Source organism: Pseudopipra pipra, chromosome 4 (genome assembly GCF_036250125.1).
Source record: "Pseudopipra pipra isolate bDixPip1 chromosome 4, bDixPip1.hap1, whole genome shotgun sequence".
In the NCBI taxonomy this organism is placed as follows: Eukaryota; Metazoa; Chordata; class Aves; order Passeriformes; family Pipridae; genus Pseudopipra; species Pseudopipra pipra.
In genome coordinates this window covers 29307582-29330187 of record NC_087552.1, presented here as the reverse complement: position 1 = coordinate 29330187, position 22606 = coordinate 29307582, and the positions used below count along the sequence as shown (strand labels likewise).

The window sequence follows — 22606 nt, the reverse complement described above, 5'->3', positions numbered from 1 at the left end:
TAATTAGGAGCCAATGATAAGCTTAGCTTTTGTAACATGTATGAAGCTAATTTGTAACCTTTATAAGCACAGAGCACGCAGCAATAAAGTCGGATAAGTTATTGATCAATTCTGTGGTCTAAAAGTGTCTTTATCCCGTCGTCTACAACAGGTTCTCATCAATAATTAATTGCTGACACCATTGAAACACTCCAAGACAATGTCTCTTTGGCTCTTGGTTGTATTCAAGCCCAATTGTGCATGCAAGATATGACAGCTGCTATCATATGGGAAAGTGAAGACAGCACCTTGCCAACTGAGATTAGGAAGGTAATTTGGGAAAATAGTTTAAAAGAAACTTCCTGTCCTGGTGGCATTTAGTCAGCTTTACCTATAACCTCAAAAATTATACGGTCACTGCCTTTGTGTTAACAGTGCTTAATGCTAAAGTGTAAAAAACATATCTCATCATGCTTTAGGATTAATTTATAATGGAACTGTATTGTACCCCACAGAACATAGGGTATGGGCCTAGAAAGAAGGGAAAAAATGGCAAACTACAGAAGTCGATGCATGCATTGTGCAGGAACAACAGGGATTTATCTGTCAGGAAATACACTAAGGGCTCAAGACACTTCTCTTGATACTGAGCAAAATATGCCATTTTGAAATTTGATCAGATTGCAACACAGAAAACATGCATGTGTATGCAGGCAAGAGATGTGTTTTCTTAGGAACACCTTGTGATCACGTAATTGTAGATAATCAGGTAGTAATAACAAAAAATCATTCTAACATTTGTAAATTTGTTCAATGCGGGGTAGGATTTCAATCATTCAGCTCTGATTAACTCCTACCAGTTGCTGAAATCTAAGTACACCTCGATCTTAGCTTTAAAACCCATTCCCACTGGTATGAACCTCACACTGGTAAAAAAGGTGCTACAACATGAGGACCTGAGATGACTGTTGAAGCAAGCACAAGACAACAGACAAAAGACTTTGATTACTGTTCACCAAGATGTGGAAAAAGTCCACTGGATGATGGAATGGGTGAAGAAAGATGGGGAACACCTCTGGTGTGACATTTTATTTGGATGGTCGCCAACAGCAACGTGAATTTTTAACAAAATGTGGCACTGTGATTGTTCTTTTAGTATTAACCTTTCTGCTTTTCATTTTGGTAATTGGATTGTATGTTAAGGTGTGGAGAATTATGGAGAGATTATCCCAAAGCTTAGAGATAATTTACAGAATGCATTTGCCCCTCCCTCTACCTCTCTTTCCCTTCTTTTCCCTTTTCAAGGGATCACCTTTTCAAGGGCCCTATTGATGTTTGAGCCATAGAAGCCCAGAAGAAAAGGGGATGATGTGTAAATCTCAAACACCGACAGCAGGATGGCCATGGAGCCAACCAAGGACTGTTGGAACTAACATGCCACAAGGAAGAACAAGATGTGACCAGATAAAGGGGCCATGCAGAGGTAGGGAAGCACTTTTCTGGGACAAACATCCTTGTTCTAGTCCACAGAGACACAACTAAAAAAATAAGACAGCATCAGCACAGAAGCAGGCACATACTGTCAACCAAAGGTCAATCTGGTAGGGGGGGACGAGACCATCCAAGATGCCCAACTCCCCCCAACCCATTTCCAGAAGGGTGTGAAAGAACAGACTGCATGAGAACTAATTTGCATAGAAAGCGAGAAATCTGTCTTGAGGGCAGGGAAACCTATGTATAAAAATGTACCCCCACCAAGCCTGGGCTGTGTCCTCGGAACCCTGGACATCCCATCAGTTGGATGGATGGAACCAGGACTGGTGATCTCTCTTTCCTTTCTCTTCCTTCCTTCCTTCTTTTTTTCTTCCTTCTTCTCTTTCTCTCTTTCTTCCTCTCTTTCTTTCTCTGCCCCTTTAATTCATCTCTTATTTTCTCTCTTCCTTTTCATCCTACCCCTTTTTCAAAAACCCACTACCATATGCTTGTACAGTAGGTCAGGGGCCTCCAGGCAGAGCCACGCATGCCACGTCCTGGTTCCCTGACCCTCCCAGCACTCAGAAACTGCTAGGATAGAGCCCTGATCCCCACTGCACCCTGGTGGCAGCTGGAAGAGCTGTGCAGTTTGGTGCCAGCTCCAGCCACCTCCCAGGGTGTCACATAGGTCCCCTGTTCCCAAGCAGCATCACCAGGTGACAACCAACCTGCTGTGTCAGGCGCACGGCCACATCTTGCCTCGCTGCCTGTTTTAAATAAATCCCCCACCCAGTGACTCTGATGCACCAGGCCTGGTTGCACACCCCTGGCTTCCCCATGTTCCCTGGGGTTCCTCCTGTCCTGAGGTGAGCTCCCATCCCACAGCAGAGGGGTTCTGCACTGCCTACAGCCAGGTCTCCCCTGCCAAGAACCCCCCACCTGCCCTGTAACATCCAGCTGGGGTAACTCGGCATCCCTCTTTTTAATGTCCATTCACGGCCATGTGGAGCCACCGCCCGCTGTCACATGCGCATGGAGCAGTGCAAGAATACAGCGCAGGAAAACGGTGCAGGAACACAGCACTGTTCCAGCTCCAGATGGATTTATGGGGATGGCTATTAGCTCTCCCACAACAAAGTTGGGGGATAAATGGATTAAAATCCCACTCTTTGCCGGCATGTTGCTCTTTATTCCTGAGCTACTTTTCCCATCCATCCTGCTGGGGCTTGGCGACCATCTCGGATCCTTCCCTTGTCTCTCTGCAATGAAAAATATCCAAGTGATGGGCAGGGATGTCATCTGTAGCTCAGCGGGATGCTTTGATACCCAGCTCCCGGTCCACTGCCTGGAGGAAACGTTCATTGAGAAAAAGCATCTGCCCATGGGGCAGGAGACGATCCAGGAGGGCATCAGCAGCATCCTGACGGAGCAGGACATCAGCACCAGGGCTGAGGAGCCGCAAGGAGAGGAGCAGGCGGGGAGCCAGGCGCCGCAGGGTGATTTCAGCCAAGGACAGATTTTCCTGGGGGTCACAAACCAAAGCACAGGCGAGGGCCAGCACTGATAACCAGACTACTGTCACCCGCTCAGGGAAGGGGTCTCCAGGGGGCATCTGGAAAAGCCCCCCCGGAGCATCTTGGAGTGACACCGGCTCATCAGGCAGCTGGGGGAGCTGTGGGGAGGACAGGCGGCCCAGGGATGACTGAAGCAGCTGGCACTGGGAAGCCACTTGTCTGGAAGAGAAAGGGGGGACCCTTGTGTTATGGACTCCTGCTTCATCCAGGGATAGAGTGACCCCCTCTACTGGGGACACAGGGTCCCAGCATCCCCAAAAAGGGCGTATCTGATGAATGGGGGGGATCATGGTCCTGGGGTTCCCGCTGAGCCCTGTCCCCCATAAGGGGGCTGCCACAGTTCTGGAGGTCCCACTGAGCACAGACTCCCCTCAGGAAGGGAGGGTGTCCCACAGTAAAGGAGTGTCTCAGCCCTGGGGGTCCGGCAAAACCCAGGAGCCCCCACATAAAAAAAAAAAAAAAAGGAGGCATCCCTGGAGGTCCCAGGGAAAGGGATGGATAGTCACAACTCCAGGGGCTCCAGGGAATGGAGGGGGTCACAGGGGTCCCACCGAGCCCAGCATCTCCAGGAAGGGGTTTCCCATGGAGGGTGATGTCGCCGCCCCGAGGCGGGGGGTTCTCCCGGCTACCTGGCCACGACCAGCAGCTGCTCCTTGCGGCGAAGGCGCTGCCGGGGACCCCCGAGAGGGGTCCCAGGAGAGGTCCCGAAGGCGCGCGCGTACAGCACGCGGCAGGGAGCCTGCCCTGCCTGCCCGCCCGGCGACAGTAGCACGAACGCCCGGACCATGGCCGAGACCGCGCCCCGCGGCCCAGCCCAACCCCTGCTCCGGCGGAAGGGGCGATGTTGGCTCGGGAAAGGAGCGGCGGTGGCTCGGGAAAGGAGCGGCAGTGGCTCGGGAAAGGAGCGGTGGTGCTTCCGGAAGGGGCGGCAGGCGGTGGCCGGAGGGAAGAGCGGAGGACGCGCAAACGGCGGGTTACGATTGGCCAAAACTCCGGGGGCAGCGAGAGCTGATTGGTGGGTAGCGGCCGGTGGGTGGGGTAGGGAGGACGCACAGTATGGCCGGTGGCAGTATTGCCGAGCAGCGATGTCCCGGCTGTGAGAGTCCCTGGTGTCCCCTCCCGACCCATCCCTGCTCTTGCCCCGGGCATAGCCGTGACCCACAGCCCCTGTCCCGTGTCCTCCTCCCCGCGGTGTTCCAGTGGCCTAGGCGGCACCGGGAGCGGGGCAGAGCTCTGAGTCCCCGGCGTCCCTGGGGCCCAGGCTAGCGGGGCACACCCGCGGGGCCCCCTCCTGCCGCCCCCCCAAGCAGGGACAGCGGTCGGGGGCGCACGCTTGCCCTGCCACAGCAGCCCTGCCCCTGGGGGAGCCCCCAGCACCCAGGGAAGCTCCAATCGCCCGGCCTGGCCCCCCGACGCAGCCCCAGATCGGGGAGTGCCCACCCCCCGCAGTCCCAGGTCAGGAGCCGGGGTTGTTCCCCCTCTCGAAGGAGTTGTATTAACAGAGTGTGTAAAAAAACAATCACAGCAATAAACAAAACACAAAAGACAGTCCCCAGCCCAGCGAACACTTCCATGCTGCCCAGCTCACAGTGCCCAACCCCTGGGTCCAGGGTTGGGGTGAAGCCCCTCCTGTCGCCCAACGTAAACCATAATTGGCTTAGAGCAGAACTACTTTAAATAAGACATGAGTTGGTGGGGAGGCTCTTGATGTGACCACCCTGGTACTCCTACAGCACAGGGAGGTGTGGCTCAAAGTGGGGGCACAGGACAGTTTTGGGGGGAAAGACCAGGGTCCAAATGGGGGTGGTGACACTTGTCTCTGGGCACGGGGTGGACATGGCTGGGGGGTACATGGGGGTGGATATGGCTTGGGATGGCATGGGGGGTCATGGCTCGGGGGGGCACAGCCAGGGCGAGCATGGAAGGGTGCTTGTCTTGTGGGGACATGGAGGGAGAGGCTCTTCCATGAGACCTTTCCAGCCGTGGAATACTTGTTTTCTGCCTCAAGTGGCTTCAGTGGCAAAGCTGGTTTTTGACAAATTCTTTATGGCTGTGGCTGGTCATTCACAGGTTGAGGGCTGGAGGTGGGGAGGAGTGGGGGTCTTGCTGCTGTGCACAGGGCATGTATAGGGACACCATATCCCAGCTCTGGTGTCCATATTCCAACTACAGTGTCCATATCCAGGCTATGTTGTCCATATCCCAGCTGTGGTGTCCATCCCAGCCATGGTGTAGCCTGCCAGAATTTGTACCCCTGGTGCCACCACCCAGGAGGAGATGTCCAGCCTCAGGCTCATGCAACCTTGCTGCACATGGCTCAGAGCAGCTCCTCCAGCTGATCTCCAGACCTGGCACGCTGGGAGCCACAGCCCCCTGCCATGTTGTTGTGCTACTACAGAACCCTCTTGGAATGCTCTCCCCTGCACCTTCCCAGAGCGGGGACGCTACCTTGCTCGGGGTCCTCCTTGCTGGCGGGTGCCACGGCAGCCCCTGCCTTCTGCACGGCTTGTGGCCGCCCTTGACCCGGCCGTGTCCTCCCCCGAGCCCCCGCCTTGTGCAGGGACACCGCGATGGCCACACCGGTGCCGGTACCGTGGGCTGCGGTGCCGCTCCGCGCCCGCCGGGCGGCGGCACCGTGCGGGGCCGGCGCTTCGCTCCCTCCCCGCCGCGCCCGGGGCGGTGGGACCCGCCCGGGGCTTTCCCGGCGGTTTGGGCACCGGCCTGGGGTTCTTGGCCTGGGGAACAGCTGTAGCTCAGCCGCTGGGGCTGGGAGTCCCCGGCAATGCTCCGCTTTCCACCGCAGGATCAGTCCCAGCTCCACCACGCCGGCGGCTCCCGGCCTTGGCTCCCAGCCATGTCCCCCTGGCGGGGGTGGGGACTCGGCGGGGATGGAGGTTTCCCGAGGGGGCGGTGACCCCTCCTGCTACAGGCCCCCCTGCTCCCACCTAGTTTCTTCTCTGCAGCTCTTTTCCGGAGCCGCTGCCGGCAGGACAAACCCCTCGGCCCAGCGCTGGCTCTGATGGAACTGGGGAGAGCTGGAATCCACCACAGCGGGAGCCACTTGTGCCCGAGAGCCCCGCGTGGGGTGTGGATGCCCCAGGAAGAAGCCGGGCTGCCTGCACCGAGGGCGATGCTGCTGCTGCCTGCCCTCTGCACGGCCCCGCTCCTGGCTCGGAGATGCTGCGGGGACTTGGTGGCTCCAGCTTGTTTGTGGCTCCAGCTCACTTGGAGCTTCAAGTTATTTGTTTCTGTCCCCAGTCTGTCTCAGGTCCAGCTCGTGGATGGGTCTGGTTTGTTCTTGCTTCCAGCACATTTTAGGCTCCAGTTGAGTTTAATCTTCCTCAGCTTCATTTTGGCTCCAGATTATTTGCAGCTCCAGTTTGTTTCCCTCTCCAGTTGGTCTGTGGCTCCAGTTCATTTCCACTCCGGCTCATTGCAGCTTGTTCTTGTTCAAATTATCTTCGCTTTTTAACAGGGCCATAAATCAATCACTGTCATGACTTGAATAGGAATGGACATAATTGTACATCATCTAAATATGGACTAAGCTTCAGGGACCAATGCAACCAGACCCTCAGCCTCCAGAGGGGTTCCACACAAGTGCCTCCATCCTGGTTCCCACCTTGATGAATAACAGGAGCAAAGTTCCAAATAACAAGATAAAGTGGTTAAGCATTGGAAGCAATAACCATGGGAATATGGAAGACAGGAAATTGATGGCCTAAGTTCATGAGGGGGGAAAACAAAGATAAAATCCTTCTTGTCTGGGATGTGTAATGATGAGCTAGAAGAAAACCTGTTTTGACCTGTTCTGTGGTGAGAACTTGCCCTAGTGATGAACTTTTGCTCCTTATAATAGTAAAAACACACCCCAGCTCAGGCCCCCCCGCCCACAAAAAGACCACCACTCACTGAGCATGCACTGTGATTTCTTAGGACACAATGGCTTTAATTCAAAGCAGAGAAAGGATGAGCCAATAACAATTTAGCCAAGTAGTGACTTCAGTAAGAAATGCTAATAGCTTAAGATTGTAACTGTATAAGTAGGCCTGCTTTTTTGTGTCTCAGGGTGCTGGATTTGGGAATTTACCACTGATCACCCTTTCTGCACAGAACTGTAAATTAAATTATGTGTCATGGCTAGAAAAAAATCTCCTTTCTTACAGTGGCTGAGTTTGGTTGAGGCTCTGATCCTGTGTGTTAACCTATAGAAGCCCTCACCCTTTTCACCGCACTGGTAATTCCCTCAGTAATTTTAATATAGGAAGATGATCAAGAAATGTTTGCACACTATTCTAGCAAGGAAGACAACTTTTTTCTTGAAAGTAGAGCCCTGGGTCCTCAAACTGTGTTCAGTGGCTGCTGCTATATCAAATTATTTTTCCTTGTTGCCATTTCCATCCATTTGTACCTGCTATAAGATAACCACTGCCACAGGCTATAAGATCAGGGGCCTATAGGGCAAGTGAGTTCAGCTATAGGTAATTTCAAGGTAATTCATGTTGTGGTAACTTCATTGGTTTTGCTCTTTCAACCATTATATGCCAGCCTTACTCAGAATCCAGTATCTAAAAGGGCTACAAGAGAGCTGGAGGCAAACTTTGGACAAGGGCATGTAGTGACAGGACAAAGGGGAGTGGCTTCAAACTGACAGAAGGTGGGTGTAGATTACATATTGGGAAGAAATTCTTCCCTGTGGGGATGGTGAGGCACTGGAACACATTGCCCAGAGAAGCTGTGGATGCCCCATTCCTGGAATTGTTCCAAGCCAGGTTGGATGGGGCTTGGAGCAGCCTGGTCTAGTGGAAAATGTCCATGATTATGGCAGGAAGGTTGGGACTAGATGATCTTTAGGGTCCCTTCCAATCCAAACCATTCTACAATTCTACGATTCTAAGATACAAACAGGTCTAGTTCTGTCTTCTGAGTGCCAAGCTTATGCAGTCATATTTTCCTTATGAACAAACTAGCTTTCCTTTCATCTGAAACAGAAAACAGTAGGCTGAAGTGAAATTAAACAGAAAGAGAGGAATGAATCATTCCCATATTTAGAACAGGATGAGGATTAAAAAAAAACCAAACAAGAACAAAACAAATAAACCAACAACCAGACCCCAAAGCACAGAAGGATATTTTGGTAGTAACCTTGCCGGTACAGCTGCTAACATAAATATTTTCTGACAAAAGTGCATTTTATGAACAATATGTAACAGTTAACCCATGAAGACTTGTGCACTGAGAGCAAGGTTTGCGAAGCAGTTACCTTTGGCTGCACTGATTTCAGGTGGGTTTGGCAATTCTGTTTTGCTTCACTTCTGAAAAAAAATCAGAAATCGCTTCCTGAAGTCTGGCAGGGAGGTGATGGCATTGGAGTGGCTGGAACTGGAGAAATCCAACAAAACCTGAGCAAAATACCTCTTCAGTGCTTCAGGACTTAGTTTGGCAAGTGAAAGGAAATTCAATTGCACTCTCACGGCTCAACCTCTTGACTAGGGAAAAGAATTCCCCATGGTGTCTATGAAGCCACTTCTCACTAAGCAGATGACCAGCTCCAAGGAGAAGTTCTTGATTCAAAATAATATAGTTCCACCATTTTCTGAACAATGTGCTCTTACCTGCTTTTTTATGGGAAAAACTACTTTATGACAATAGAAATCTCTTATCTCCTCAGTCTGTACCCTGAAGCAGCTTTTCTTGTGTTCTCTTTTCTCTTCATCTTTGAGTTTCTTGGGTTATTCTTACTTTACAGTTACTGCCACATTTACTGGAGAGATGTGTGCAGCAGGTTGAAGAAGCCGCCTCCCAGAAAATCAGCCCAAGAGCCACTGTTCAGCTTGTCCACTATTTCATTTTACACCCTCCTGCTTGATTTCTTGGTGAAAATCATACCAAATGCCTATCTGTCTGTCTACTGTTTTTGTGGAGAATCTTCCCCTCAGATGGCAGCATTCATGGTGAGGACCAGGAATATTATGCCAAAAGGGAGTGTCAGTGAGCCTGTCAGTGACTGAGTATCACACACTGCACACGTGAGCAGGAGCTCATACCAGTTCTTCTGAAAAGTGGTTGTGCTTTTATGTGTGTTCATAGACTTATTTCCCCTGTTAATGGTAGATGATTTACAGGAGCACAGAGAAGAGGCTGCTTTCTAGCAGAAAACATAAATATTATGTGACCTTGTTTTTTGAAGAGTCATTCGACCTTTGCATTGTACTTCCTTTATGGCTTTCAAGTCAACTATCATATATAAGTGGCATAGCCCCAAAAGCCATGTTTTGGCTTCCCACCTCCCTCCACTTAAGTTTTGCTGGTTTTGGCTACTCCCATTTCCCATTCCTCCACAAAACTAGCTCCCATCTGTCACTCCCATGAAAAAATACAAGTAGTAGAAAGTTTAACAAGACCTCTAACCAGAGTTTTCCTACAAGTTACCTGCTTGGAATTCCCATTGCCATTACTGCAGTCTTTGGCTTCCCTAAATTTGAGCTGTAAATATACTACTTGCAGCTGGAACAGCATCTGCAAAACCACTTCTGTCCAAGTGACAGTAACATGGGTTTGATTCAAACTTTGAATGCTGCTATTACAAGGACTTCCATCTCCTAAAATCTTTAATGAAGTGATTGCTAAAAAACCACTTCAAACCTCTTGAGATGCATGTCATTTCCCAGTGTTAAAATAGCTGGTGTTTTAAAGGGTACCTTTGGGATACAGCATTATAAATTTCCTCTTACAACCAATTTGTTACAAGGAGATCCAACTCTGCAAAACTGCATCAGTACTGTGAAACTTGTTTTCTGAGCACCCTTCCATCTTGCCAACACACTGTGTCCCTAGGCATGGAAAAAGGGACTACCAGTTTGTCACCACTGCATATGTCAGAGCACATCAAGTCCTACTAAGTAAATGCCACAGCAAAGCCATTCCCACTCCTGAGAAGCCAGAGCAGCAGGGACATGCTGCTGCATGCATTCTGCTGATGGCTTCTCATGCGTCGTGTCCCAGGAAGCCTAATTTAACTGAGGAAAAGACTCACAATCCTTATAAACCCTCTCTGTCTCCCAAGTGCTTTGTGAGAAACAGGTAACCTGGTCAGGCAGAAGGAGTCAGGTTGGATATAGAAGATGCAAGACGGAACTTTCAAAGACAGAAGCACACCCCAGAGTGAGGAAGAGCACCTACAGCACCAAGAGGCAGCACTGGGAGAGATGGAGAAAGAAATACCATTTAACCACCACAGCTTTGCTCACTGCAAATTTTAACTCTGCAACATAAGCCACTCTGGGTCATGTTCAATGCCTCCTGTGCAGCCAAGGGATGAGGAAGAGGGCTGACATGATGGTGAGGTGGATTCAAGTTGCCCACTGCTATACAAAGAGCAGGGTGCAGGACTCAAGCTCATGAACTACACCTGAAGGGAATAAATGTATCTCATCTCCCTGCATGTAACAAGTCTCTTTTGTTAAAAGCCCCTTCAGTTTTAGACATTGTGATTAATTTCTGTCAGCCCATGGAAGGCATCTCTGCCACATCATCAAGCTCAGATGGCCAGAGCTATCCTACTTCTGTTACTGTTTCAGATCCACAAAGGATGCATAAATAAGGGTTGAGGAAATGCTCAACAACACCCTCCCCACAAAAAGCTCTTCCCTCTCTACAGCTGCCACCCCCATAGCTCAAGGACAGTCCAAGCCTCTTCCCTGCTGAGCTGGAACAATTCTGCTATTGTGGGGTACTCAGAAAGCATTGCCCAGATCAGACCACCTCCCCAAAAAGCCTTTGTTTTATTTAAATCAAGAAAGCCAAATCAATACAAATTTGGAACATTAGCTTCATGCTTCATTCTGGAATTAAGTTAACATTTTTAATAGGGAAAATATTAAGTAATCAGAGAAACAAAATAGAAATAGAAGGCTCATTCCCAATTCCTGATCACTGCACCTTCCCAGGGACTCTTGCTCCTGCTCCTGGCCTCTGCTGCAGACAAGGCTATGCTGGGACAGTGGTCTGCTCTGTCGATGCCTGGAGCTCTTCAGGGAACTCCTTGTCTCCCTGCCTACAGCTCCTCCAGCTGCTCCAAGCTCCTTTCACGCTCTCCCTGCTGAAAGTGCATGGGCATTAAAATGCACTGGGGCTCCGGCCAGCTCTGTCTTCAGCAGTTTCAATGCAAGCCATGTTCAGAAGCAGGGAAATGCTTGGGACAGCCTACCTGATCCCAGCATGGATGTGAGACAGGGGAAGGTGGACCAACACAGCATATATTGTTCTGAGAGTCTGACTTTATGAAGGCTTCTGTTGTGCTGCCCCATTTTATCTAATTAAATGTACTCCATGTGTGCTCCCTGGAAAGCTTCAGTATTGCACTTGCTGGCTCCCCTACTGCCTCTGTTATTTTATATAGTAGGAACCAAGCAGTCATACTCTGAAGCTGAAGGTGCTCCCAACACTTTTCTTCCAACATTTGGGTCCCTAGGGATTCAGTCTATCTCCTGTAAGATGGCTAATTGATTTGACCTCATTAACTTAATTTAATATACAGTCCCACTTCACCCTGGCACAGGTTCTTCTGCCATGTCTCTGCCCTTTGTACCTCCACATTACTGCCTCACCAGCTCTTCCTCCCACCTACTGTGCTCTGTCCTAGCATGCTTGTTCCTCAGACTCCCAAGATTTGTGCAGAAGGACATGAATAAACCCACTGGCTTAATCTCCTTGTAGCCTGATGACTACAACATTTCTCAAGAATTTGTCCAGGAAGCCCCTGCCACCCCTGGCCAACCAGCCCCCGTGCTCTGGTCTTGCACTTCACACATGACTGTCAGCCTCCCTGTGTCACCAAAAGCACTGCCAACCAATCTCCTGGTCTCCTCGAGTTTATCCAGATAAGATAAGGAAAAGAACTGGTTTCAAGGTCTTTAGTCCACATTTCTATTTTCTCATTTGCTAAGTTCCTAAGTGACAGGAGAGCTCCCATTTTTTGTAAATGTAAATCCATGAGCACATAGCACAGCTGGGCAGGTGTCAGTACCTCACCAGTGTGCACTATACACAAGCCAACATCCTGTGCAGGAACAGGAGTGCTCCTTCTCCCCATCCACTTCATCCTGTCAGGCAGGGATGTCCCATGCCACGCTCACCACGTGAGCAAGGTGCATCAGCAAGATGTGTCAGACCGGGAGCTGTCTCAGACACTGACCATCCACGCTGTCTTTCTTCAAACCAGCTGCACTACTTGTGCTCCCTTGACTTGCTGGGAGGCTGCCTTTGATGGATGGGAGCACTCCGAAATTCCCACTCCCACCTCAAAAGCAGAGCCAAAAGTCCTCCCCATCTTTCTTTGGCAAAACAAGGCAGGCTGGGCTTTTGATCATCAAAGTTTTCCTGTTTGGAAGGAGGAGGAGCCGTCTAGTCATGGGTTCATTGATTCCTTGCCCAGCAGGAATGTTTACTTGGGCACAACTCAGCCGCACCTCTGATGACTAACAGGCAGTGCTCTCTCTCTTTGATATACTATCAGCTGGGTTTATCAGAGTATCAACACAACCTCCCCACTCCTGGACTCTCCCCTTCTAGCCAGCTCTCCTTGCAAAGCAGGGAAGGGCTGCGTGGGAGCTGAGCTTACCTCCTATTTCAAGGAATCTTAACAGCAGGTTTTAAGATACTTATTTACTTTTCTGGTCTGCGCAGGAAGTTTGAGCTAAAAAAAAAAGATAGAAGCATAATTACTCTGGCGCGCCTGCATTCCTACTCCAGGCTCAGACGGGCAGGGACTCTTTCTTGTTGGAGCCAGGAAGAGGATCTTATCCCTGGAGATCACTGCCACAAACGTGTAACTGAAACCTGCAGCCATGCTGAAACAGATATTATCAGACATGTACATCGATCCTGACCTGCTGGCAGAACTCAGCGAGGAGCAGAAGCAGATCCTCTTCTTCAAGATGAGGCAGGAACAGATCAGACGGTGGGAGGAAAGAGAAGCTGCTGTGGACAAGGCTCCAGCAAAGAAGCCACTGCCAAGAAAAGGTAAGTCTTTGCCTCCTGGCTGCTTCACCCTCTGACACATATCTGGCCTAGTCTACTGCTCCCTGGAAACAGGAGGTAATGTATCCTTAGAGTAATTCTTCTCCCATGGACATATAACAGGTTTATCTCCAAACCCACCTGCAATGGGGTAGTTTTGACCAGAGGCACTATGGTTTTACTCCCTGACCCAGACACTCTGTCCTTGACCAAATTGCTTGGCTCCCCTAACTGGGAAGACAGGGCTTATTTGCCCCCAGGAGGTGCATCTCATTAAGTTTCCCACTAAATGGGGCCTCTGTCTTTAACATAACCAGGGATTTGAATATCTGTCCTGAGGCACCAGATCTGCAGTTCCCACTGAGACTTTAGATCTGAAGTCTGCTCACCAGGATTGCACAGCATGCTGACGCTAGGAAGATAGCACTCTTCTCCCAGCTCTCCCCCACAGTGTTCTCTTGCAGGTGGTTCACCCTCACACAGTTTGGGGAGGGCAGTAGCCAGGAATTAAAGCAAGAAAACAAATGGTAGTGAGCCTTCTCCTTTGCCCCCAGACTCAGACTTCCTTCACTGACCTGGTTTCAGTAGCATGAAAAAAAATGCGAAGTGTGGGCTGCCTCCCAGCTGAGCTTTCCCCACATACAGTTGCTTTTGGAGAGGCTCTGTCATCAACAGCAGCCAGTAGGGCACAGCAGGTGGGACACAGACCCTGCTATCCAGCAAACAGCATTTGCCAAAGAGCTGCTTCTTTTCCAGCCAATGGGAAGTCGGTGACATGGAAACTCGGTGCTGACAATGATGTCTGGGTCTGGGTGATGGGCGAGCATCCTTCAGATAAACCATATGCAGCCATCTGTGAAGAGATCCAGGCACAAAGAGCAAAGTGCTTGGCGAGAGAGCAAGGCAAGGAGGGCAGGTAAGCACACTTCGGCTGGGGGTCTGAGTGGGCTGACATGGAGGAGAAGGCTTTTCTAGGGACCAAGAGGCTGGGGTCTTCTCTGTAGGGGCTGTGGTTACCACTGTCGTGTTGGTCTTGCAGGCAAAAGACACAGGCAAAGGTTGGCTTTCTGTGAGGACATACAATGCTGGCAGAGACCAGCTCCAGCCTGAGACTTGCTCCGGCTCATTGAGCCTCTCCTGATGTGGCTCCTGCATGGGACACTCTGCAGACCACAGGAAATGCCAACACTGTTATTGTGGCAGGTGGTGAGCTTGGATTGCACTGATTCACCAAGAGGTGCTGGTGTGCAGCCTGACAACAGTTGCTCACCACAAGTCATTAAATCAATTACTGCACCTACCTGATTTGGAAATATAAATGCCCATACGCACATGGCTTCAATGCAGCACTGCTCTGCTCACGTGCAGCTTCCTTGCAAGATGCTCAGGGAGCAGAAAGTGACTCCCTCAGGTTCCTAAGTCCTCTCTCTTGCATTTCAGAGAAACTGACTCTTCTATAACATGGTCTCTACACCCACAACCAGGACTACCGGGTGAGACAGATCTTCATGAGAATAAAAAAAGCACTGTGCACACAAAGGAGGAACGTGGGAGAAAAATGACTGATACAACAACCGGGAAAAGCCAGGAGCTCACAAAGGTAGTTTTTCCCTTTTCCCACAGCTATCAGAAACGCATGTTTTGAGAACTAGGAAGTGCAGCAAATCCTGGTTGCTGTAAATAGAAATCTGAAGAAAAAAAACCATCTATCTGTTAAGGCTTTTCTTCTGTAGTCAGAGAAGAAGCCATGCTGTTACATCCTTCCTTGGGACTCAGGAGGTCCATGTGCTATTCTCAGGTAGGACAGATCTGCTCTGTAGCATCAGATAAGTTACTCTGAATTCCTTTGCTTCCATTCTCTGTGGGTAAAATGAGGGGTGCAGTACTTTCCCTCCTGCACTGTGGCTGGTTTGGATGGCTTCTGGGGCAAGACCAGGCAGGCTATCCCAGGATCTGTACATGTAAGGTTACAGCCATTAGACAGATTATCCACTTTTATAAAAGAACAAATGAAGATAATTTTACCAGCATCATCTGACATGCGTGGTTCTTTGGTTTCTCGGTCTTCTAAAATAGTTAGAAAACAGCTTATGACCCTGACAGCACAGGACAATTTGAAATGCAGTAACTACAGTGTCTGCTTTCCTTTGGTGTTTTAGTACAGAAATATTTTTCTCCAGCAATAAATACATTTCTAATTTTTAACTGGCTACAAAAAGCCATTTGCAGAGAACTGAGAAAAAGATGAGTTAAATTAACTACCCATGCAACTGCAGTTGAACAGAAGGAACAGAACACCCTGCCAATTTAATGGGAGAAGTCCAATCTCATTCAGCAGTTTTCATTCAGCCTTGAATGAACTTGTATGAGTGTATATTCTTTTATCGTACAGCTACACCATATTTCGGCATAAAAAACATGATAACAGAAGGTTGGGGTTTGGCAACATGCTCTCCTGCTGCTACCAAAATAGTGAAGGGAATTTGGAGTGGCTCTCTCCTTTATCAAAAGCCTCTGAGTCACATGAGGTTTTTCTCTGCACTGTTTGCTGAAGTTGAGCAACTATGTGGGAGATTTTTTTTTATAGGAAGTTATTAGTCACAGCTGACAAAAAAAAAAAAAAAAAGAAAGAAAAAACAAACCCAAAGCTACTACCAAAAATCTAATTCCAAAAGATTTAGTTCCCATTTAATGTAAGGGATCCAGGCATTGTGCTTTGTCTGTTGCAGGGAACAGACAAATATCTAAGAAAAAGCAGCTCCACACACATTTGAAGTTCCTAGTTTCCTGGAGGAGAGAGAAATTGTAAAGCCATGTTCATATTAAATATTAGCCAAGTAGGTGGCAGAAGCATGTCCTTGGTAAGCAGTGTAGTACAGTTACCTCATCACCCACTGTGCCGTGGGAGCAGTCAGGGTCCAATGGAGAGGTGGGTGGGTGTTTGCTTAAAGACAAATCTAACTGTTCACCTTCAAAGGCAAGTTTCAGCTAGAAACTGCTGTCAGGGTAGCCAGACTGGTTTGCAGGGGAGAGCAAGCAGGAGATATGCAGCTAGTTGGGTCAGTCTGTTGAGCAGGCGTTTGCAACACCACAGCCGCAGCCGCAAACGAGCACAGGCTTGTAAAGTTGTGGATGGCAAGTTCTGCAAGGGATTGATTTAGGGGGAGGGAGGAAAGAAGCTGCTCCCTGGAAGTACTTGGGGGCATTGCTTAGCAAATCTAGACATGCTTATGGCAATCCTGACACTCCTGAGTTCTCCTCATGTGGTATGTTAGGCCTAATATGATGGAAAACCCAATGTTTGTCAGAGAAGGCTAGCAAAATTTGTTAACAAATGTCATGACTGCTGCTGCATTATACATCTATTGCTCCAAAAGAAGAGCAATTGTCCTAACATTGCATTTATTTCTCACCGCTCTTTTGCTCTGCTTAGAGGGGAACCAGAGATGTACACCAGATGCTGGCAGACTGCCATATGAGGAAACTTAGCTTCCAAAAGGTAAGTGGCAACCTACGATGCTGCTGAAACATTGAGTGGGGCCCAGGCTTTATCCTAGAGTCCCTGTCAGCCTCAAAGCCTCATCTGACCTAAGAATGTTCTCACCTCTTGGAGCAGTGTTGCCATGCTCCTCATGTACAGTGTGACAATTAGGTGATGATACAAAGCAGGCCAGACTGGCAGACTGGGGAGTAGCACAGGGAGATGCTCCTGATGATTTCTGGTAGACTATTTTCCCTCACTTCCTCTGTTGTCCCCTGCAGTAAAGACAGAGGATCTGCATGTTGTTGAAGCTGGAGGGATTCACAATATCTAATGGAGTTCCCAGTATTTCAAGGCTAGCTAAAAAGCAAGATTAAAACTTGCCTGCAACAAAGCTGAACATACTGTTTCTTTCATAGCCAAAGGAAGCACAGAGGAGAAATTCTGAAGAGACCACAGACTCCCAGGAGGCAATACCACAGAGCCACCCCAGCACAGAGAGCCAGAGAACACTGCAGAAATCGGACGAGAATGAGCCTGAATGGCAGGAATTCTGTAAGATCTTGGGATAACTTTTTCCTGTGAGGCTTGAGAAATTCTAGAGCTCTGTGGGGTCACACTGGAACTGAATAATAGGCCGGTGGGTGGAGAGTATTGCCAAGAAAGACAGCACTGCATTATCAGAAATATTTCTGAGTCCACGTAGCCTTGAGACTAGAGCTGGGAAGGGAAATGGAAAACTTTTCCTACTGATACTATATTAAAACAAGCAACAAAGGAACTACATGAGTGTAGAGAGGATAATTAATCTTAAACTAGAAGCTGGTCTTCTGTAGGACTTTGCAGTAACCATTGCTCTTGAGGACAAGGATAATGGGTGACAAGAACTAATTAAAAAGAGCTTCCCTGTCATCCAGGCATGATCCCATCTAAGCAGAGCCCTGCTGCACTATCTCATGTAATGAATCCCAATGATAGGAAGGAAAATGGCAAACAGTAAGAGGCTTGCAGCAGCATCCATCACTGCTGCCAAATACTTCCCAAGGGAGAACCTGATGCATTTTTTTCCCAGTTCCTTCCCTGCTGCTCAGTAGATGGCAATGCTGTACCACCAGTTGTTTCCACTTCAGGCTAGGGGTTCTATTTTCCTGACTGATTAAAAAAAAAAAAAAGTTGACTAGAGAGCTGGTTACTCCTACAGACTCCAGGGTGAGGTGGACCTAAACAATCAAGGCAGTTTTACAGAAAAAAAAAAAAAAAAGAAAGAAAAACACACCCAAGCTCTCCACTTTCCATAATAATTTCAGCAAGACTCTCCCCCACCCTCCAAAATGGATCAGCTCTTTCAAATCCCCCAAAAATTTTGATTTGAGGTCATTTCAGCAGCTTTAATTCCATATGGCTTGCTCCCCACCTGCTTACATGAAAGGCACTACAGAAATCTATATCTGAACGAGGAGTCAGCATCTGAAACCAAACCAAGAAGTCTATAAGTACAAAGGGACTTGGTATCCATAAAAACCACAGATTTTTAGTGTCTTGAAGGAATAAACACTGTACCCTGTTAAGTGGCAGATGCCACGTAACACGTGGGAGACACGTGGCAAATGGTCTCACAATTGAGTGAACCTTTCAGCTTGTGAAATGGGTTATTCTTCCACTTCATCAAGCAGGAAGATGGCCAAAGGGCAGCAAGCTTTAAACTTGCCTGCTTGTTCACTCATGTAGGACTCCTTTTTTGTTCCAGTGCGGAAATCCAAGGCAGCAGATGAGAAGAGACGCTCCCTTGCACGGCAAGCCAGGGATGACTACAGGAGGCTTTCACTTCAGGGCATCCACAGAGGGAAGCAGGCAGATATTTCCAAGGGTGCCATAGCAGGAGATCGGCGACCACTCCAGTATCCACCTCTCCCCCCCAAGCCTAAAATTCTACCTCCTGTGACAGCAAATGGGAGAGCGATTAGGTAAGGAAGCCCCTATGCCCTGTGGAGGGGAGAAGGGATGAGATTCTTCTGCTCTAGCATGGGATGGTTGAGATGGGAATGGTTAGCTCTCCTCCTCGTGTGGAAGAGACACCCCATGGGGAAAAATACAGAGCCTAGGCTATATTCCAGCCTAGGGTGTGATGAGGCCTTCAGATGTTTACTCCTGGAGGGTAACAGGTTTATTTAGTAGAGTGTCCTAAGCCTGGAGTGCAAGTGCATACAGCCTCTGTGATGCCAGATGTTCACTAAAAACCATATTCTACAGAGCTGCAGTAGTGTAAGATGCCTGTTTATGGATGTTCTTAAAATCCTAAGCAAAAGGTAAGTTCAGTGCAAGGACTCAAAACCTATTTGAACCTGATGCACAAACCACGGTCTTTTCTAACAGGAAAGAGGGAATCCAGAGGACAATCTCCAATTCCACTGAAGAAAGCATCATCAAGTGGTTCAAAGAGGAGCAGTTCCCTCTCCGAGCTGGCTATCTCAAAACCGTGGACACAATAGCACCTTGGTTCCATGGTGAGTCTTGAGCATTCCCACTCCAACCCAACTGTTTAAGGAGTTGTTTCTGCTGATATATGGCTGCTAACATAGGCTGGGCCCAGGAGTGAAGCTGCTGCTGTACTGGAATCAGTGTACAACAAACTGCAATGCTGTTCTCTCTCATAACACAGAATCTGTCCTTTCAAGCCCCGTGCGTCTGTCATTCATGGCTGGCCAAGTCTGGAGCAGTTAAGGTAGAGCAGTTAGCCCGTGGCCATGGTCTGTTACTAGCAATGGCAGTACGGTTCTTCCTGGGCTATTGGGCAACAAAACAAGGGATGGGAGTGCCACGGACTGGGTTTAGAGCAGTAAAGCAGATTTCTTGTGAGAACTGTTCTGTCCAGTCCTGCACAAATGCTCTTCTCCCTTCAGTTCTGTGTTTTAATTTTGAACAGGTATCCTAACCTCTAAGAAAGCGGAGGAGCTTCTAGATAAAACAGTACCAGGGAGTTTTCTGATCCGGGTCAGTGAGAAAATCAAAGGCTATGTGCTCTCCTATCGGTCTGTGGAAGGATGTAAACACTTCCTCATTGATGCCTCCGGTGATTCCTACAGCTTCCTTGGAGTGGACCAGCTGCAACATTCAACGCTGGCTGACCTTGTAGACTACCACAAGGTAAAACATCTATCAATGCATTCATTAACTGTTTAATTGCCTCAGGGCACTTCAAAATAAGAAAGAATAGATGCAGTTATTTTGAAGTAGGTAACTAGACCCATTTTAACTGCTGTTGGGTATCCTGTGTGCTGCTCCAGAAGGGTATGTCAGCCTGATTGGTACATCTCAGGTGGCCTAACACATCTCAAACATCTTAGATCTGACTCATTCACTCTCAAGCACACAGAACACCTTGCACAGGGCTCAAGTTACTTACGTGCTACTTGGAAATGTTGCTAAGGTGAGAGGTGACAGCATACTCATATAGACTCCTTTCTTTCGTATTTTCTGTGGTTGTGGTGTTCTGGCAAGTTGGGTAAACAGAAAATCCTGCTTGCCTCCAGCTTCAGCATGAAAGAGAACAAGGTATCTTTATAATCTAAAAGCAGGCAAGGTGTGATATTGAGCAAAGATAAAAAATAGAAGGGAAGGAAGAAGGTTGGCAGATTCTTGCAGCAATAACAGTAGTGTCTACCAGCACTGACTGCAGTTACATGGGCTCCAAGGAGAGCCAGATGGATTGTTCATTCCTTCACTGTAAGATCTGACCAGGGACAAGACAATACTTTTGCTTTATAGGTTCATTTAAAATCCCTGTTTCTTTTAAATAAGTGCCTAGCCTAATACAGACATGCCTAAACAAAATTTGACATGAGGGCAATATCTATGTTCATTTGCTCTATGGAACTCTACCTGGGCTACCAGAACTTGCTTCTTGCGTGGTTTTCACAGTTCAGGTTGAAATCACTGAAAGCAGGAGCTACACAGCTATTGACTCCAGAGCCAGGGGATTTAAAGCCTGGCTGTGCAGAGCTACATCAAAGATAGAGCCATACCCATAGTCTGCAGTGAATCCTACAGAGCCCCAGTGCTACAGCAGATGTGGGCAGGCTAAACCCACTCTGCCAAAGTGATCCAGTGGGTTCTGCTTATCACCCACTGAGTGACCATGAAAGAAGGCAAGTCCCCACCATGCATCTGCTGCTAGGATGGAGGACAAGACTGGAAGCAGACACTGTACTGTCAGGGAATTCCCTGGTTAGAACAGGATTTGCCTGAGCAGAGGATATGTGCTCACTCTAGGATCCACCCTTGCCCCTCCCACAAATATAGCCAGAAGCACATGGTTCTGCTTACCTGCACGCTGCACAGTCCTTGCTCCAGCACTTTCTAGGCAGGGCACCACTTCATGTCATAGAAGCTGTAGTTTCCTACAAGATGAGCACAGCTCTTTCTGAGCACTGCCGGAGTTGTGTCATTGAGTTATGGCACTGAGCACAAATACTGTGTTATGAAGACAGAGGACACCCACTTGGGTCCTACCCCAGGTTCCCCAGGGCACTGAGCTGGATCACACAGTGGCATGAATGAGGCCACACTGTAACAGAGGCGGGGAGATTGCTGTCCATCCTGTGAGGTTGTGACAGGTAGGGTCTGTTTGAAAACAGGTGTTTGATCATATCCTATATCAACAGGATGAACCCATCACTTCCTTGGGGAAGGAACTGCTGCTTTACCCATGTGGCCAAGAGGACCGAGAGCCAGACTACATCTCTCTCTTTGAGTGAACCTCCCAGTCTCACTGTGCAGTCCCATGCTTGTATTCACAAAGACTGAACTTGGAACTAGAGCTGCTGATACTTACCTGAAACCCTAAGTGCCTCTATTTTATATCCTTCAAAATGAAGCAGTAGGAGGATAAGTACTGTTGTGGGTTTATCATATCAACTGAGTTGAAGGATGCATCAGCCCAGCAAGCTGCAAAGCACCTGGATGTATCCCAGACAATGGAGTGAATGAGTTGATGAAGTAATCAGTTGAACAGGGAGATACTGCCACAGATTTTCAATGGGTTTTTGCAGATTTTTTCAGGGACTTCTGTATTCAAGCTGCCTTTTGTTCTTGAATGCAAGGTTGTGTGCCATCTGGGAAATAGATTGGTACCTACAGTTGAATGAAATCATACCTTCCTGAAGGCACATAACAACTTGGAGAGGAGAATCGATCTTGATATGTAATTTACATAATGTGAAGCTTAATTCTGTAAAATGCTGTGTCCTTGAAATGAAGGACATTCAAACTGAACATCCAAGCAAACCCTGAGTGCCTTTCGGTGAAAGGTGCTCTCTGTGATGATGGATTTTCATGAAGAGTACATTTTTTAAACTCCTCTAGCCTCTGAATATAGATCCCCACTCTTTTAACCTGTATTTAAATCCTACACAGGCCTTTCTGCATTGAGAGGAATTAACCTTTTGAAAGGGAAAGAAGGGACAGAGGCATTTGTATAAAAGACTACCGCAGGTACAGAGAATAAAAAATGTAAAAAGCAGCACCCATATCAGTATTAATACAGTTTACAGAAGAGTGTTTGCCAGTAAAGAATGATATTTTCCAAAATGGAGTTATTTATTGCAAGTCGTGTCCGGATTACTCAGATGCATCTGGTGTAAACTTCATTATAGAAGTTGTTTTTTCAATGTAATATTCTGTCTCCTTATCTGTTACACTGCTTTTTAAATACATCATTCAGAATACTGAGGGAGAGCCTGGACAGAATCACATAACAAATTAGTCCTCAGATTCCCTCATGTTGTTGCATGACAAATTCTACAGCTGAAGGTTGTGGTTTTAATCTGTTAACATAAAGTTTTAGAGACACTATCCTCAAATAGTGAACAATAGTCAATCTCGTTTCAATCGTTTACCTGTTTCCTTTTTTCTGTTAGATCAGGGCTATTCTGCTTAACTTGAAGGAGCAGTCAAAACCTTAGTCTTGGACTGATCTGTGTTTTGAGGGATATAGAATAAAAGAAATTATGATCATCTGGTCTTAAAATTTACAACTATGCTGACAGGCAATTTTCATTTAAGGAAAAGGGAAAACTGCACT

At 48.0% G+C, this 22606-nt stretch overlaps 2 protein-coding genes and 1 long non-coding RNA gene across 3 annotated transcripts; 1 reads left to right on the top strand and 2 right to left on the bottom strand.

Annotated features, from left to right (window-relative positions):
• Window positions 1–1053: 1053 nt before the first annotated feature.
• AP5S1 (adaptor related protein complex 5 subunit sigma 1) lies at window positions 1054–3994 on the bottom strand. The gene is made up of 2 exons (XM_064652156.1): window positions 3656–3994; window positions 1054–3185 (listed from the first exon to the last, which is right to left on the bottom strand). The coding sequence occupies exons 1-2, from the start codon at window positions 3811–3813 to the stop codon at window positions 2759–2761; spliced, it is 585 nt and encodes a 194-aa protein (XP_064508226.1). The 5' UTR covers window positions 3814–3994; the 3' UTR covers window positions 1054–2758.
• A 2950-nt stretch (window positions 3995–6944) lies between these two features.
• LOC135413051 (uncharacterized) lies at window positions 6945–20794 on the bottom strand. Its single transcript, XR_010430080.1, has 2 exons — window positions 19931–20794; window positions 6945–16802 (listed from the first exon to the last, which is right to left on the bottom strand). It is a non-coding gene; the product is annotated as an uncharacterized LOC135413051 (long non-coding RNA).
• Window positions 12875–22539, top strand: SH2D4A (SH2 domain containing 4A). The gene is made up of 9 exons (XM_064652141.1): window positions 12875–13049; window positions 13803–13962; window positions 14487–14646; window positions 16480–16545; window positions 16947–17082; window positions 18275–18491; window positions 18901–19031; window positions 19451–19671; window positions 21189–22539. Exons 1-9 carry the CDS (start codon window positions 12875–12877, stop codon window positions 21279–21281), a joined length of 1359 nt encoding a protein of 452 aa, XP_064508211.1. The 3' UTR covers window positions 21282–22539.
• Window positions 22540–22606: the final 67 nt, after the last annotated feature.